Consider the following 14,490-nt stretch of genomic DNA (forward strand, 5'->3'; position numbering starts at 1 on the left):
GCGTGACCTAAACCTTGGCCTCAATGACCCAAAAGACAAAAAATCCAAATCTCTTGCCAAAGCTCTTCATGACCTGGGATTCGTGCAACGAATTTCCAACCCCACCCACTCCAAAGTACGCATTCTAGACTGGGTAGTGGACCATAACTGTAAAGTAGCCATCAGCTCCAACACCCCCTACCCCTGGACGGACCACTCCCTCATTCATTTCTCCATCCCATCAACCATTAAAACCACTACACCAAACACTCCCTCACCAGCTGCTTTAGCAAGAAGCGCTCGTAAAATAAACAAAATTAATATCCTACCGTTCTTAGAAATTACGGCCTTCAAGCCCCCATTCTACATGGACCCCCTGGCTCTAGCAGAACTCTACAACTTGACTATGAAAAAAGCAATCAATGTCATTGCCCCTCTAGAAATAATAGTAAGCAAAAAAGAATAATACACCCAACTCCTGGTTCACTACTAAACTCAAGGCACTACGTGCTGTCAAGCACATGTCGCTCACCGAATGGCAATCCAATCCACAGGACATCACCCTACTTGCCTACAAGAAACTCTCCTCCCAATACAATAAAAACATCACAGCAGCTAAATCTGCTTCCTATAACACCAGAATCGCTAATGCCAAATCTGAATCGAAGGAACTGTTTGCTATATTAAAGGAACTGGCCACCCCAGCCACCACCACACAAGATCTCGTAAAAGACGAATCCTGGTGCTCAAGCATCCAGCCTGCCATGCTCAACATAATAGATCTCTTACAAAGCAAAATCAAATCCCATAACGCCTTGCCCAAATCCGATCTGCCTACCCGCAAACGAAAAACCCTCACTCCCCGCAAAGCAAGATGCTTTTCTCCTTCAGAGAAGTGTCGGAACCTGAAGTACTAGCAATACTCAAAAATATAAAACCATCCAATCTCATCAAAGATTGCGCAGACACCTCAACACTCTTCCTGACAGCATTCATAAATGCCTCTTTCGTCTCCAGTATGGTTCCACCTTGCCTGAAGGAAGCATAGGTTCGCCCACGCCTGAAGAAACCCTCCCTAGACCCTGGCTTCTCCTAACAACTACAGACCCATCACCACCGTAACAGTCTTGCTAAAAATCTGCACATACATAGAAATCCAGCAATTCCTGGAAACAAACATCCTAGGTATGAGGCAATCAGGTTTCCGCCCAGGTCACAGGACCGAAACTGCCCTACTGGACCTTAAGAACCAACTAGGGAAAATCATGGATGAAGGCAAGCCAGCATTGCTCCTCCTTCTCGTCTTGTCTGAAGCGTTTGATCTGGTAGACCACAAGACACACTGCAGACCACTTATCAACTCAGCCCAACTTTTCCCGGAAGCCACTGCCTGGGTTAACTCCTGCCTTGAAGGGAGAGCCATGAAGGTCTTATCAGAGCAGGCGTGCACAGCTCCCACTACCATACACTGCAGAGACCCACAGGGCTCACGTACCTGTCCCACTTTGCATAATCTCTTCACCCTACCTCTCTTCAACGAACTGGACAATCTCGGCATAGCCTACACCAACTATGCCGATGATGCACAAGTACTCCTTCCTCTCACAGGCGCATATGAAAGAGACACAGAAACACTATGCAAAACTTACACCATCATCCAAGCCTGGATGGCAGCCAATGGTCTATGCCTCAACGGGGATAAAACTGAACTCCTCATTGTAGGCCCCAAGGAAATACTTCACAAGCTTGACAAACAGTATAACTCCTTTATTATAGACAACGCCCAAATCCCCGTCTCAGCAGCAGTCAAAACCCTTGGGGTGTACATTGACTCCACTCTCTCAATGACACGTCAATTTAGCGCTGTTGCGTCCTCAGTTGCATTCACAACCAAATTAATCAAAGCAGTCAAACCTTACCTATCCACAAGTAACTGCCTCTCTATAGCCAGAGCCACCATTGGAGCCAAATTAGATTACTGTAACGTCCTATTTGCCGGCACCTCTTCCAAAAATCTTAACAGACTTCAAATCATTCAGATGAATGCCCTTAAGGCGGCCCTCAACATTCCCAAAAGGGAGCACATCTCCCATGCTAGACAAGGTGGTCACTGGCTCCCGGTCAAAGAACGGATACTCTTCAAGACACTAGCCATAACCCATAAATAACGCACTTACAGGCCACACCACCCCTTTACCTTGCTGAAAAAGTAATCGGAGCTAACTCCTCCAGACCAAAAAGCTCACATCACTCCAATCAGCTCAAAGTCCCTTCCTACAAAAGGGCCAGAGCAGGAGGTGCCAGCTTCACTTTCCTTGCCCCCACACACTGGAATTCCCTCCCGACAACCTTGCGAAATGGGACCTTGCACCTAGCATTCTCCAAATCTCTCTAAACTGTGCTCTTTAATTATTTCACCAGTGTTCAATGCCTACCCACTCCTCCATCCCGAGGAAGGTCTCCTGCCATCGGACTGAGCATTGGGCTTTCTGTCTCCTACCTGAACCTTTTGAGCCTCTAACTCTGCCGGTTCTGTATCAATGTAACGGCGATCTGTCTGGCATTAGGTTCAATCACAAACAGACGCTCATGTCTATTGTCTTTGTAACTAAGTAAGCACTGTTGCAACAGTGCCACGATGCCCCAGGGCCACTTTGTGCGCTTTATAAATGAAATAAATAAATATGCAATACCAAATTCACCTCTCTACAACTCAAAATGAAAATGAAATAAACCCTTGTTTCCACCCACCCCACTTCTATTCACCAACTCTCACCACCTTCCAATTTAGAGAAGTCTCGGAAGGAGAAATGGCCAACGTACTCAAAAAGCTCAAACCCTCCAGATGCAGCCCCCCTGGCCCCCGAATGTCATTGAAGAGTGCTCGGAAGCCCTAGTCCCGTTCATTACGAGATTCATAAATGCCTCCCTTTCAGCGAGCCAAGTCCACTCCAGTCTAAAATAATCAAGGGTTCTCCCCCCTACTAAAAAACACTAGCTTGATCCAACAGTACTGAATAACTAACCCCTCCTCCCCCCATCACCATGGTACCGTTGCTACTATAGATCCTGGACAGGGCAGCCTATGAGCAAATCCAAGCCTTCTTAGAAACTAACCACATGCTTGGGCTGCGCCAATCTGGATTCCGGCCGAGACATGGAACGGAATCAGCATTATTAGTAGACCTGAAAAACCAACTTGATGACTTCTCTGATGTCAGTAAGCCAACCCGCCTACTTCCCTTTGATCTCTCTGCCGCCTTTGACCTAGTAGACCATAAAATCCTCTGCCACCCTCTCATGGCAGCCGCCAACTTCTCCGAGGAGGCCATGACTTGGGTAGCCTCCTTGAAAGGTAATCCATGAGAGTCTTCTCAGACACTGCCAGTGCCCCCCACCATCCTCATACCTTGTGGAATCCCACAAAGATCCTCCATCTCCGTTCCCCGTTCCCTCTACAACATCTTCACCAAACTCCCCCCCCCCCACCCCTTTACTACCTCCTGGACTCCACCGGCATAGCCTACACCAACGATGCAGATGACACTAAAATCATCATCCCCCTGTCAGGCATTTACGACAGCCTCCTTCACTATCAACAAAATACGCTCAACTATCCAAGCTTGGATGGCCACTAACCACCTATGCCTTAACAAAGACAAAGCAGAAATCCTACTGATAGGGTCACCGTCCATGCTCAAAAAACTCAACGTGCAATTCTCAGCCTTCACCATAGATGGCATTCACATCCCTGTCGCAGCATCTGTAAAAACACTGGGGATTTACCTCGATAGCTCCCTCTCCCAAGTAAATGCTATTGCCTCCGCCGCTGCATATACAGCCAAGCACATCAATTCAGCTAGACAAATCCTCACACCAACCAGCTACTTCACTATCACCAGAGCAATCATAGGAGTGAGACTGGACTACTGCAACACCCTCAATAGATTGCAGGTAATCCAAAACTATGCTCTACGTGCAGCACTCACCATCCCGAGAAAAGAACACATCTCGGCAGACAGGAAGGATTGCGCATTGGCTTCTGATCCGAGAACGAATAATCTTTAAAAAACTCAATCATGCATAAACGTCTTTCCAACACTGCCCTGGAATACTCGACGCAAAGAATTGTGTAATCCATGTCCACCAGACCGGTGAGATCCTTCCACGCCCAATGCCTGGTCCCTCCGACCTTCAAAAAAAGTCAGAGAAGGTGGCTCTAGCTTCCCCGCAGTGGCAGCGCACTGCTGGAATGTCCTTCTCTCCCCACGCAGAGGAATCCTACTTGCCCTTCTGCAAGGCCCTAAAAACATAGCTCTTTTCCTAACGACGATGTATCACGGCAATCCCTTCCACCGAAATGACTGCTTGTGGGGAGAGTCTCTTGGCCTGCTCCCCACACCTGGAAGTTATAAGTGTAATTGGTTTCTCCTACAGTGACCCTGACGACTCCCAGTCTTAGGCACTTTATAAATGTAAAAAATAAATAAAAAATAACCAGTGAAGCAGAAGGGAAAGAAAGGTGGCAAACAGGCTGCCCTTCTGGAATTAGCTATCCAGGGGGAAATGAGCATTGTTTGCAGAAGAGTCCTAGCGTGGATTAATGTGAATGTTCCATTCCCTGAAAGCTGCTAACATTTTGATACCAAAGAAGACTGTTGAAGTTGTTATTCTAATTTGAAAGTTACAGTTGAAGCATGTTCTGGTGGTATACCAATAGGGCAAGAACTGATTGCCCAGGATAAATCTGGTTAAAGAATAAAACCAGGTAGTAAGGTGCTGCAACCCTTGGAGTGGAGGGAACACCCATTATCTATGTCGACTCGGAGTTCTGCGATGAAGAGCCCTCTGGAGTGCCCCTGGATCAAACAGTGGCAGCCAAGCTCAGAGTTTGGGCTACCATGCTGCAGACATCGCTGTTACTTTGGGGGTTCGGCAGCTTGTGCTACAGGACTCCTCTCTGCCCACTATCGTGGTTCCAGCATCAAGGGGACCCAGGATATGAGGTGAAGTCCGACCGCGACAAGTGCGTGGCCCCTGCATCACCGTGCATTGGTGGCCATCGTCCGAAACGGCTTTCCAGCATCCGTTCGTGTGCTGAGAGGGGCGCTGCATCGAGTTCCTCTGCATTCCCCAACCTGAAGACCTTGCACCAGCATTTGTCACCGACCGGCAAAGTGCAAGCCCTGGGTATCAGGAACGGGAGCTGAAGGCAGGCAAAGCGACCTTGGACCCTTACTGAAGGCTTGCCAAGACCTACGAAGAATCGGAGTATGGGGGTGAGTTGTAAATTAAAAGTTACTCACCATAGTGACTAACGTACTCCTACTCCATAGTCCCCTTTCCTCCATACTGTATGGGCGTCCCTTCCAAGGGACGGGAGACGGAACCTTTTTCTTCACCAGAAAAAACCTTCTTTCCCTTTAAATTTAAAATCCATAGGTGCTCATTTGAAAGTCATTGTTGGGTATCCAGCTGAAAGGTGGCAAATGTGAAGAGTAATAAAGAATTGTGAAATCGAAGTGGTCCTGCAACGGGTCAAGCAAAACCCAATGCACATTTGAAAGTCTTCGATAATTGATTACAAAGTAGATGAAGTTGGTCTGAGCCCGGCGGAGGGAGATCCACTGAAAGCTTTGGGTTAAAGCAAGTTTGTGTTAAAAGTTATATCGGAAATTGGAATTAGTCCGAGCGGGCAGAGGGAGATTAATTGAACATTGTGTTAAAAGCATCTGAGCCGACTGCAGGGGATCCGGGATCTGGGCCCGACAGAGGGATCCATGGCGAACCGTGATTTACCAGAGAAAGAATATCCTACGAGAAATTGGATGCATAAAACATTTACAAACATTTTATTGAGGGGATCTGAGCCCGGCTGAGGGGGATCCGAGGTGAATAGTGAATCGGCAGAGAAATTAAATACTTGTGAAAATCTGAAAGAGAAAAGGAACTTATTGTTTCTCACATCAGGCCCACTGAATGCAGAGACTTTGAAAGGCAAAGAGACTTGGGCACTGAAGGCCCTGATTCTAATGATTAAACTGTATCATTGTGCTAGAGAAGCCAGAGATTGTGCCAGGCTCCGGTGTACCACCTTGTCCTGTGCTGAAAACGTGGGGAAGGTAGGCCAACGGCCTGAACATCCTGACATATCATTTTGTGAACACTTCTTTCTTTTTCGTAACACTGTTTCCCACACTATGTGTGTTTAGAAGTAAAAATTGGCAATAGGTTTATTAGAATAGGCCCTTTTATTTTGACAAGACACCCCTAGGGCTGCGTTATTATTGGAAGGTTGTAGCTTGCTCCCATCTGTAGATTTAGGATTAGATAGGTGTTTTTCAAACCCATTATGAAGTTCAATAAACACCCTTGAACTGTGGTCACTGGTGTCTGTCTTACTGTTGATACCATGCCTTCCTTACAATGTGCCCGATTGAAACCAGTTCCCATTGGCTGGCTTGCTGTCCAGGAGGACAACCACCCGGCTGCGTGATTGACAGCCTAGGGCTGTGAATAAATGGGAACTTGCTTAAAAGGTGATGTTTTGGGGACTAAAGAGTCGACCACTGGAAAACAACATCCAGTGAAGAAGACATGAAGACGTCAACAGCACTCTCCTGGACCGCAAAGTGCCCAGTGATGCCCTGCAGCTGTGTTGAACCATTTCCTTTCCACCTAGGAAGACCTCGAAGGGACGACTTCCTCCCTTGGGCTGGTGGGACCAACTAGCCTTGAGACGGGCTTCATTTTGGCACAACCCCCCGACTTGCTGTGACTTTCCAAGGCTGCAGAATTCCAATGCCCGGGGACCATTGATCATCATCGAGAGCATGGGCTACGGAAGTGAGAATCTGGCCAAAACTATGTGGGCATCCATAGGACCCTACAGACGTAGGAAATCTTCATCCAGAGTTCCCTCACCAGAGTCCAGGACCGAACTGATCAAGTAACTTCCAACCGGAGCTGTTCGTTACTTTTTGGCGCTGAGAAAAAGGCACCAAAACCACAAAAGACAGCTGAATCCACGAGAATCCATTGCTGCAGAGTCCCTCTCGAGTGCTGTCGCAGGAGCCTGCCAGACGTCGTCCCTTTCATAACCACGACCAAGGACCAGGAATAAGGGTCTGCTATGCTGCAACAGGAAGGCATCCCGCTGGAACCAATTCTTCAATTCACAGATAATGTGGGGCTTCCTCGCTTGGCGAGCACTATCAAACGCTTTTGAGTTTACCTCAACTCACTTGCATTAGCCTCCGAGCTTGTGCTTCTTCAAGGTGGCTCATCTTGAGCTTCTGTGATTTTCTACTGAACTAAATTAAAAAGAATTCTAAGAAGGGAGCATCAGAACTTTGAACTGCCCCATTGGCTTGGACTGTCCTGGCTTCCTAAAAGCCCCCTTACTGAACCTATTGGCTTTGGCAGTGCGTGTTCACTTGCATGTTTTAATTTGTTGAACACTTATTGTTGGGATAAACGACTGCCTGCATCCCTCTTGAAGAATCTAACTGTTTTAGTACTTCTTTTCCCTGCTTTAAACTCAATATTGTAATAGTGATCACAAAGAAGTAGCAATATTGACCTCAAATGACACTCAGTGTGCTGGAATATGTTTAGCATAAGAAAAGTTTACTCACCTACTTTATTGCTCTTGTTGAATTGAATCCTAACTTTGGGATTAATGTTACTATTAGTTGCTGCTTTTTAACAATGGTCTAATTATCCTTGCGCATATATAAATATGTATAAACTAAGTGTGTAAGTGTTTACTTGGATACCTGTATTTACTAATTTCATTGTACAGCTCTACAGCTTACATTACCCCCCTCTTAAGGGTCTATGTCCCTTTACATTCCCCATTACTGACCTCTTCTTTCTTTAATTTCCTTCAAATGTAGTTTTCTTTCTGTGCTTCAATGCTCTGAGGTCTGCTTTGCATATTATAAAGTTAATCAAATAATTAAACAAACAAAACTTCTTTATCTAGTGTTCTTGAAGAGCATCACAGGTTCTTGACTGTACGGCCTCCGAACAGCATACCCTCCAGATGGCATCATCGTTAACATATCGGGGTGCACGAAATGTAATTTAAGGGTAGTGCTGAATCCCAATTTTAGAGACCATGTCAAGCTTTATGTAGTGCACCACCTGAAAACATACAAGGAAGATACAGTAGGCCTGCTCATAGTGGGTGTGGAAAACCTACACCACCATTACTTTCCCCAACTCTCGTGCAACGGGTGTGCTGGACATTAGTTCAGGCAGGCATTCTGGCTTCTCATTTTGGCACTTATTCAGGCAGAGGGGCTACAGCCTCCTAGGCCTTTCAGGTCAACTCATGGCTCGAAGATATAAAGCAGATGGCAGATTGGTTACGTGAATTGGGCTTAGAGATTTCTGTAAAAGCTACTTAACAGCCAGCTATATTGGTGGGGAGGCAGTTTTAAACAAATGGAATGTTTGAATCCAGTCTTGCAAAATAATTAAATCTTAATTTTATTAAGGAAATTGAGGTGAGAATTATCCCACTCTGCTTAATGTAAAAGACTCATTAAATATAACGGATATGTGACATCTGTCAATAATTGGTTGCATTTTTACAGACTGTCAAATTCATAGTATTGAAGTGTGGTGCGATAACAATACTGTATATCATTAAGATTCCCATCCCAGTTTGTATGTACGTGGATTTGCTTGTTGCAGAGGCAATGGCTACCATCACAGTCATAGGGTGGCGGCAAGGAGAGCTGTTCTTGGTTGCCTATGGACCTGCGGTTTGGAAGAGTCCATGGTTATCCTGGTTATTGGTAAGGTGTTAGTTTGTTGGGATTGGTCCTGTACCTTCATTGCTTGCATCGAAGAAAGAGGACAAGAGGGAGGATGTGACAACTCTTGTACTCCAAGAGAAACATTGGAAATGCATTTTCTTTAATGTTTGATAGTGAACTTTGTGAACATAATGCTCACCTCTCAGTCGTTAATAGAATCAAGATTTTCCTAAAAGTAATGGCTAAAAGTTATTCTGGAACATCTATATTATTTTGAACACTGCTATTCTTCTCGTTCTTGTCAGGTGTCCATTTAAAGTCGAATTCTCAAAGGTTTGCTCAACATTTCAATTAGTAACCAAGGCTGCAACTGTTGCTCTAATTAGACAGAATCGGGGATGCAATCAACATCATAATGCATTGGCAGCAAAAACATGCATGAGAGAACATTTTCTAACTTAGTAAGAAAATGGCCCAATCATTCAGCAAGGGTTTTTAGGACTTTGGTTAAAAGAGGATACTTAAACTTCTTACTTTTTAAAATCACAATTATTCTAATAGCCATGATTAAAATATTTTACGTAAAAAGCGTTCCATAATTGGAACACACTACCACCAGCCTTCAGCACGGAACACTCCTACTGGGCCTTCTGCAAGCAGCTCAAAACATTACTCTTTTCCTAAGAAACCTAAAGAGTCAGACAATTCACTTTTCACTTAACATGACCTATGTTTTGCCATAATGGTACTTTGTAACATGTCATGCTAACCAATGTTTGTAACCAGCACATTGATATGCCTGAGGGTTTAGTGCGCTATACAAATGCAAAAAAAAATAAAATCAGGTCAGGTATGCGCTCACCTGTAAACTATCGTACCCTCTGCACCGTGTCCAATCATGTCTTTCGGATTAAATGAAATCTTCCCAATTCTCACAACTTGCAAGTCTTCCTCTAAATGAAATGATACAAGATAAGGAAATAAATACCCTAAAGTACACAGCACAAGTAGACAGAAAGTTGGACTTTAGTTTAGGCAAGTGAAGGGCAGCATTTATTAAACACTGAAACTGAAGAGCTCCAGCTTCTCCACAGTGCCTTCTCAAAGCAAAACAACTGTTGAGGTGGATTTCTAGAACCAACCCGATGCGAGGGTTCTGAGAGGCTACCCGGGTTGATGAACTGGGTAATTAACCCTTAGATCTAGCCAAACTATCAAGGGAGCGTAGCAGAGCAGTAAGGCAAGGCTAAAGGAAATATGGGGGTCGGGGTGTAACAGTACAAAGATCCTCAAATAGGGCACTCAAACCAAGTTAGACAGAAGAACAAACATACTCTATTTATTAAGCATTAACAGATAAAGCCTGGCGTTCAATAATTCTGTGAATTGAAGTGATTTCCACAAGGAAAGCAACTTGTATGTGAGCTCTTTGAGGGAAGCTTTATGCATTGGTTTAAAAGGAGGACCAATGAGTTTGCTTAGCACAATACTACGTCTACACATCCAAATCTTTAAGAACCGAGGATACGACCTTCTGTGGCAATTCCAGAGCAGGACAAGGCTGCAGTGTTGTGCGACGTTAGCGTTTGTCAGCAAAGGGGTATCGGCGCAGAGTGCGACCGTGCGACGCAGCCGTCGACCATATGCATCCGAACGTTAAGAAAGGTGCGGGGAGAGGAAGCAGCCAGTACTGCTCGCTACTAAACTTCCTCGCCTTTACACGTATTTCCACCTAACTGTCCGACCTAACATACTCTGTCCCTGCGCAATCCTAGTCTCTCCCCTTCCAGCGGTTAGCCGTACTTTGTGTTCTCTGTCCTTTCTCTAGGTCCCCTCATTTGCGGTTATTATTGTACTGTGAACTGTGTCCTTTAGGCTCTCTCCCACTCCCTACGTTCCCCTTGTCCCCACAACTGTGGGTACTATTGTACAGTAATCTGTGCCCTTATGCTCTCTTACCACTTGCTAGCTCCCACTCAACTGTGGTTACTGTTGTACTGTGATTTGTGTCCTTTAGGCACTCTAGGAACCACGCTGGGGTTACCCTTTGTACTGTTGAGTTGTACCTGCCTGCCCCTTCTTTCTCCTCGCACCCTCTATGGTGCTTTCTGTCTCCCCTACTTTCTCTAACTGCTACTCTTTCTCCTATCCTATCCTATCCTATCCCTCTCACTAAGTCAGGAAGGATGAAGTTGAAGAGGAACATCCTGGTCTCCAACCAGGCCTCCCTATTGCCGAAACCTACATCAGTGATTCCTCCAGACAGACTCTTACCGACATACTCTGTCTTTCCCTCTCCAGACCTATGGACCACTAATAGGGTCTCTGTACTCTCTCCTTTTTCCTCCTCTCCCATTAATGGTGGCACGTGGTGGGAGGTCCTCTTGGCCTCCTTCCACTCCTTCAAGACCATCAATGTCTATCTGAATAGCACCGTTTTGGGCCAAGGCCCTGAGCCCAATCTCTGTCACCACCTTCTTCCACAACCTCTCTGGCACTCTTCTCATCCTCTCTGGCTACTTTGCCATCTCATATCTCCACTGCCCACTCTTGAGTCCCGCTACCACCTGCGCAGTGTGTACCTCAAGCTGGTACCCCTTCACGGAAGTCTTTCAAATGTGGCAAACTGCTCCACATTGCTAGTCTCAACGCTTGCTCTGCTGTCGAACACTCCTATGACATCTGTCATCTCCTTGTGGATCTTGATCTGGATGCCCTTACTCTCACTGAGACATGGTTCACAGCCAGTTCTGTCACAAGTTTCAACACTCATCCCTTGTTAGGGAGAATTCTCTGTCGAGGCTAATTTCCCAAACCTAGTGAGTCCCCCAGCATCTTTGCTGGATTTTTGGGGTTTATTTTTTTCTCCTGCTAAGAGTGAGACTCTTTCTCCCACGCTTAGGCATGATTTGAGAATGTCCTTTGACTTTGTAATGTGTTTTATGGTGTATGGGGTCTTTTACTCCATAGGGCTTCATGTGTTTTTGGTATATGCGTTAGACAGCACCCTCAGTGCAGTAACACAGGGGTGTCATAGTGACCCTCAAACATAGACTCCATACCCTGGGACTGACTACTGTCTCCCAGGGCATGTAAAGTCACCATTGGCTTTACTAGTCTCAAATTGTGAACAGAACCAGTACAAACCATCATATTGTGGAAGCACTGGTAGGGGTAATTTGATTGCCCCGGGTCTGTTTTCCAAGGGGGCACTGTCCAGTCCCCCCTTGTCGAGTTTCTGGCTGGTGGCAGTGGATACCACACGAAATATTCCACCGGAATATTTCCTATGGGATTTTCCCATTCATTTTAAACGCACCACTTTTTTGGTGCATTGTTAAAGATACCGCCGGGTTATTTATTTAATATTTATTCCCCGGTTGGGCCTTTTTGCCAGGACTCGTTAAAATGGCGTTTGTGTTCGCCTCTGAAACCCTAACCCAAGTCGAGGCCTTTGTTCCAATTTTGGCTTCTGCACAGAAGCCTCCAAAAGTGGTGCCACTCTGTCTGGGTCTACAGGATGTGTGGGAGGGGGGGGAATAGGCACCCTGGACTGAGTTGCCTTGGCAACTGAAGTCACACTCTTGTGTGATTGGCCCAGTGGTGAGCCGCCCGGCTCACCACTTAGCATGTTTGATTGACAGCTAGGCTGATGAATGGGGGTTTTCTGCATAAAAGCAGGGCTTTGCGGACTTGAACTTCAGAAGTCGCCCCAGGACCTAAAGAATCCGAAGAGGGGAGAAGCTGAGCCATCTACGACGACACCACCGGTGGATCCCTGCTGTACGAAACTCACCACTTTCCCGACGACACAGAAGATCTTCTTCCAGGAGAGTGTTCTTCCCTTTGAACTGGTGGGACCAACCATTTCGCCTTTTTCGCCTTCCTGGATCGTCTCGTAGTCGAATCGCCCGTTCCAAGCACCCCGGCGGCCGGATAGCCACGCTTCACCACTACCGCGAATAAAAGGGTAGTACCTTTTAACTGGGAAACTCCGCGGCTGGTTTCTTCCCTGGCAGTGCAACGACCTCCAGCTTTCCTCCACGTCGAGATCTTCTCTTCCCCTTGACGAAGCTCCGACTTGCACCCGCTGCCAGGAACAACTGCCCCCGCTGGAGCTTTCTCACCATTTCAGGTACTGTGTCCCGCCTGGTCTCCCTTGCAACAGACTGTCCAAGGTGCCCCGTAAATCCTTCACTCTCTATCCTGGGGTGACCCCGGACCGGTTAACATTACCTTTCTAACTTGATCCAACCTCTTTTTGACTTTCCTGCAAAGACCTTGAGTGCATTTCCACTGTGTGATCTTGGGCACATTCCGCCTTGCTCTCTCCAAGAGTGGGCCTGGCCTATGAACTTTTTGCTCTACAGTAGACCCTGCCTTTCTGGACTTGTTGTGGGTTCTTAAAAGTGTCGGTACTGTGTGATTTTCCTATTCTGCCTTTTCTCTCCCTTTTTAAACAAATTATTGGAGTGCCATCCATGGTTACGCGCTCACCTCCGTTTTGCTAAATAAGTGGTGTATTAACCTAGACTTGTCAAATAATTAATTAGGTAGGTGTATATATTTCTAGTGACTGTTTGAACTTGCTTGACATATTAGTGCCAGTGTATTTTTTCAAGTGTGTTTTAAAATAAATAATTATATACTTGTATACCAAAGCTCTGGTCAGTGTTTGCTTGTGCTACTGTATTTTTAGCCCTATTGTGAATACTCTGTATACTGCCTAACTCTTCTTGAGAGAAGTCTGACTGCTCAGCCACAGCTACCAGGTAAATATGGGTGGTACAGACTGCTACCAATTGGGTTTACTGCTAACACCTGTAGTCTTAAACTTTTTGCACTGGTCCCTAAGGGAACTGCACAGGTTTCTGCCTAACATCCCTGATGGCTATAACATCCTCTCTGAACCCAGAACCAACCGTCCCGAAGGTGGAGTAGCACTGATCTTTCCGGAGTGAATCCCTACTTATGTCATTCCTACGCAGGCCTACTCCTCCTTTGAATGCCTGGTCTGCAGGCTCTCTCTCTCTCTCTCTCTCCTGGCCCCTCTCTGACTGTGGCCACCATCTACAGGCCACCTGGTCAAATCTCCCCCTTCCTCTCAGAGTGGCCTGACCTCTCTGATTCTCTCCTTGCCTCTACCTGGATGCTTCTAATCCCTCCTTGGGATGCTTCTAATCCCTCCATGGGGCTCTTCTGCAACCTCTGCGCACTCTTTCCATTCTAGCCTTTGGTCTGACGCACTCTTCCAGATACACCTTGGATGTTCTTATCGCCTAAGACACCCCCCCCTCTCTAACCCGCTCCCCACTCCCCACTCCCCTCTCTTGGACAGACCACTTTCTGCTCTCCTCTCACCTGAAGCTCTGTCCCCCAGCGAAGCCCACCCCAGCACTGACACCTACCTTCTCAGTAATTCGGCCGATGAAGATTGTGTCATTGGAGGCCTTTGGCGCTACTTTCTCTGCTCCTCCTACGCCTGCGAATGACTCACATCCTGGCACAGCACTCGCTAACCTGCATCTTTATATCTCCAACATGCTGGATGTCATTGCCCCTGTCCTGAGAATCCATCTGAAGCCTACCACAAAAGTGCAACTCTTGGTATGATTCGGATATCGCCAACCTGAAACTACGCAAGTGTAGAGTGGCTGAGAGGAAGTGGAGGACATCGGACGCATCCACTGACAAACTGGCCTGCCGCCTGCTCCAAAGGCAATACAGACCATGTCCTGACCAA

The 14,490-nt window shown here is 46.4% G+C and overlaps 1 protein-coding gene across 1 annotated transcript in view; it reads right to left on the reverse strand.

The window, feature by feature from the left end:
* Positions 1–14,490, reverse strand: part of ERN1 (endoplasmic reticulum to nucleus signaling 1) — a 749,808-nt gene that overhangs the window by 175,767 nt on the left and 559,551 nt on the right. Inside the window, exon 14 of the mRNA XM_069654991.1 lies at positions 9,610–9,700. Within this exon, the coding sequence (XP_069511092.1) occupies positions 9,610–9,700 (91 nt within the window). The remainder of the gene's footprint in view (positions 1–9,609; positions 9,701–14,490) is intronic.

The sequence above is a fragment of the Ambystoma mexicanum genome, chromosome 3q (assembly GCF_040938575.1).
Source record: "Ambystoma mexicanum isolate Mex_15411 chromosome 3q, UKY_AmexF1_1, whole genome shotgun sequence".
NCBI classification, from domain to species: Eukaryota; Metazoa; Chordata; class Amphibia; order Caudata; family Ambystomatidae; genus Ambystoma; species Ambystoma mexicanum.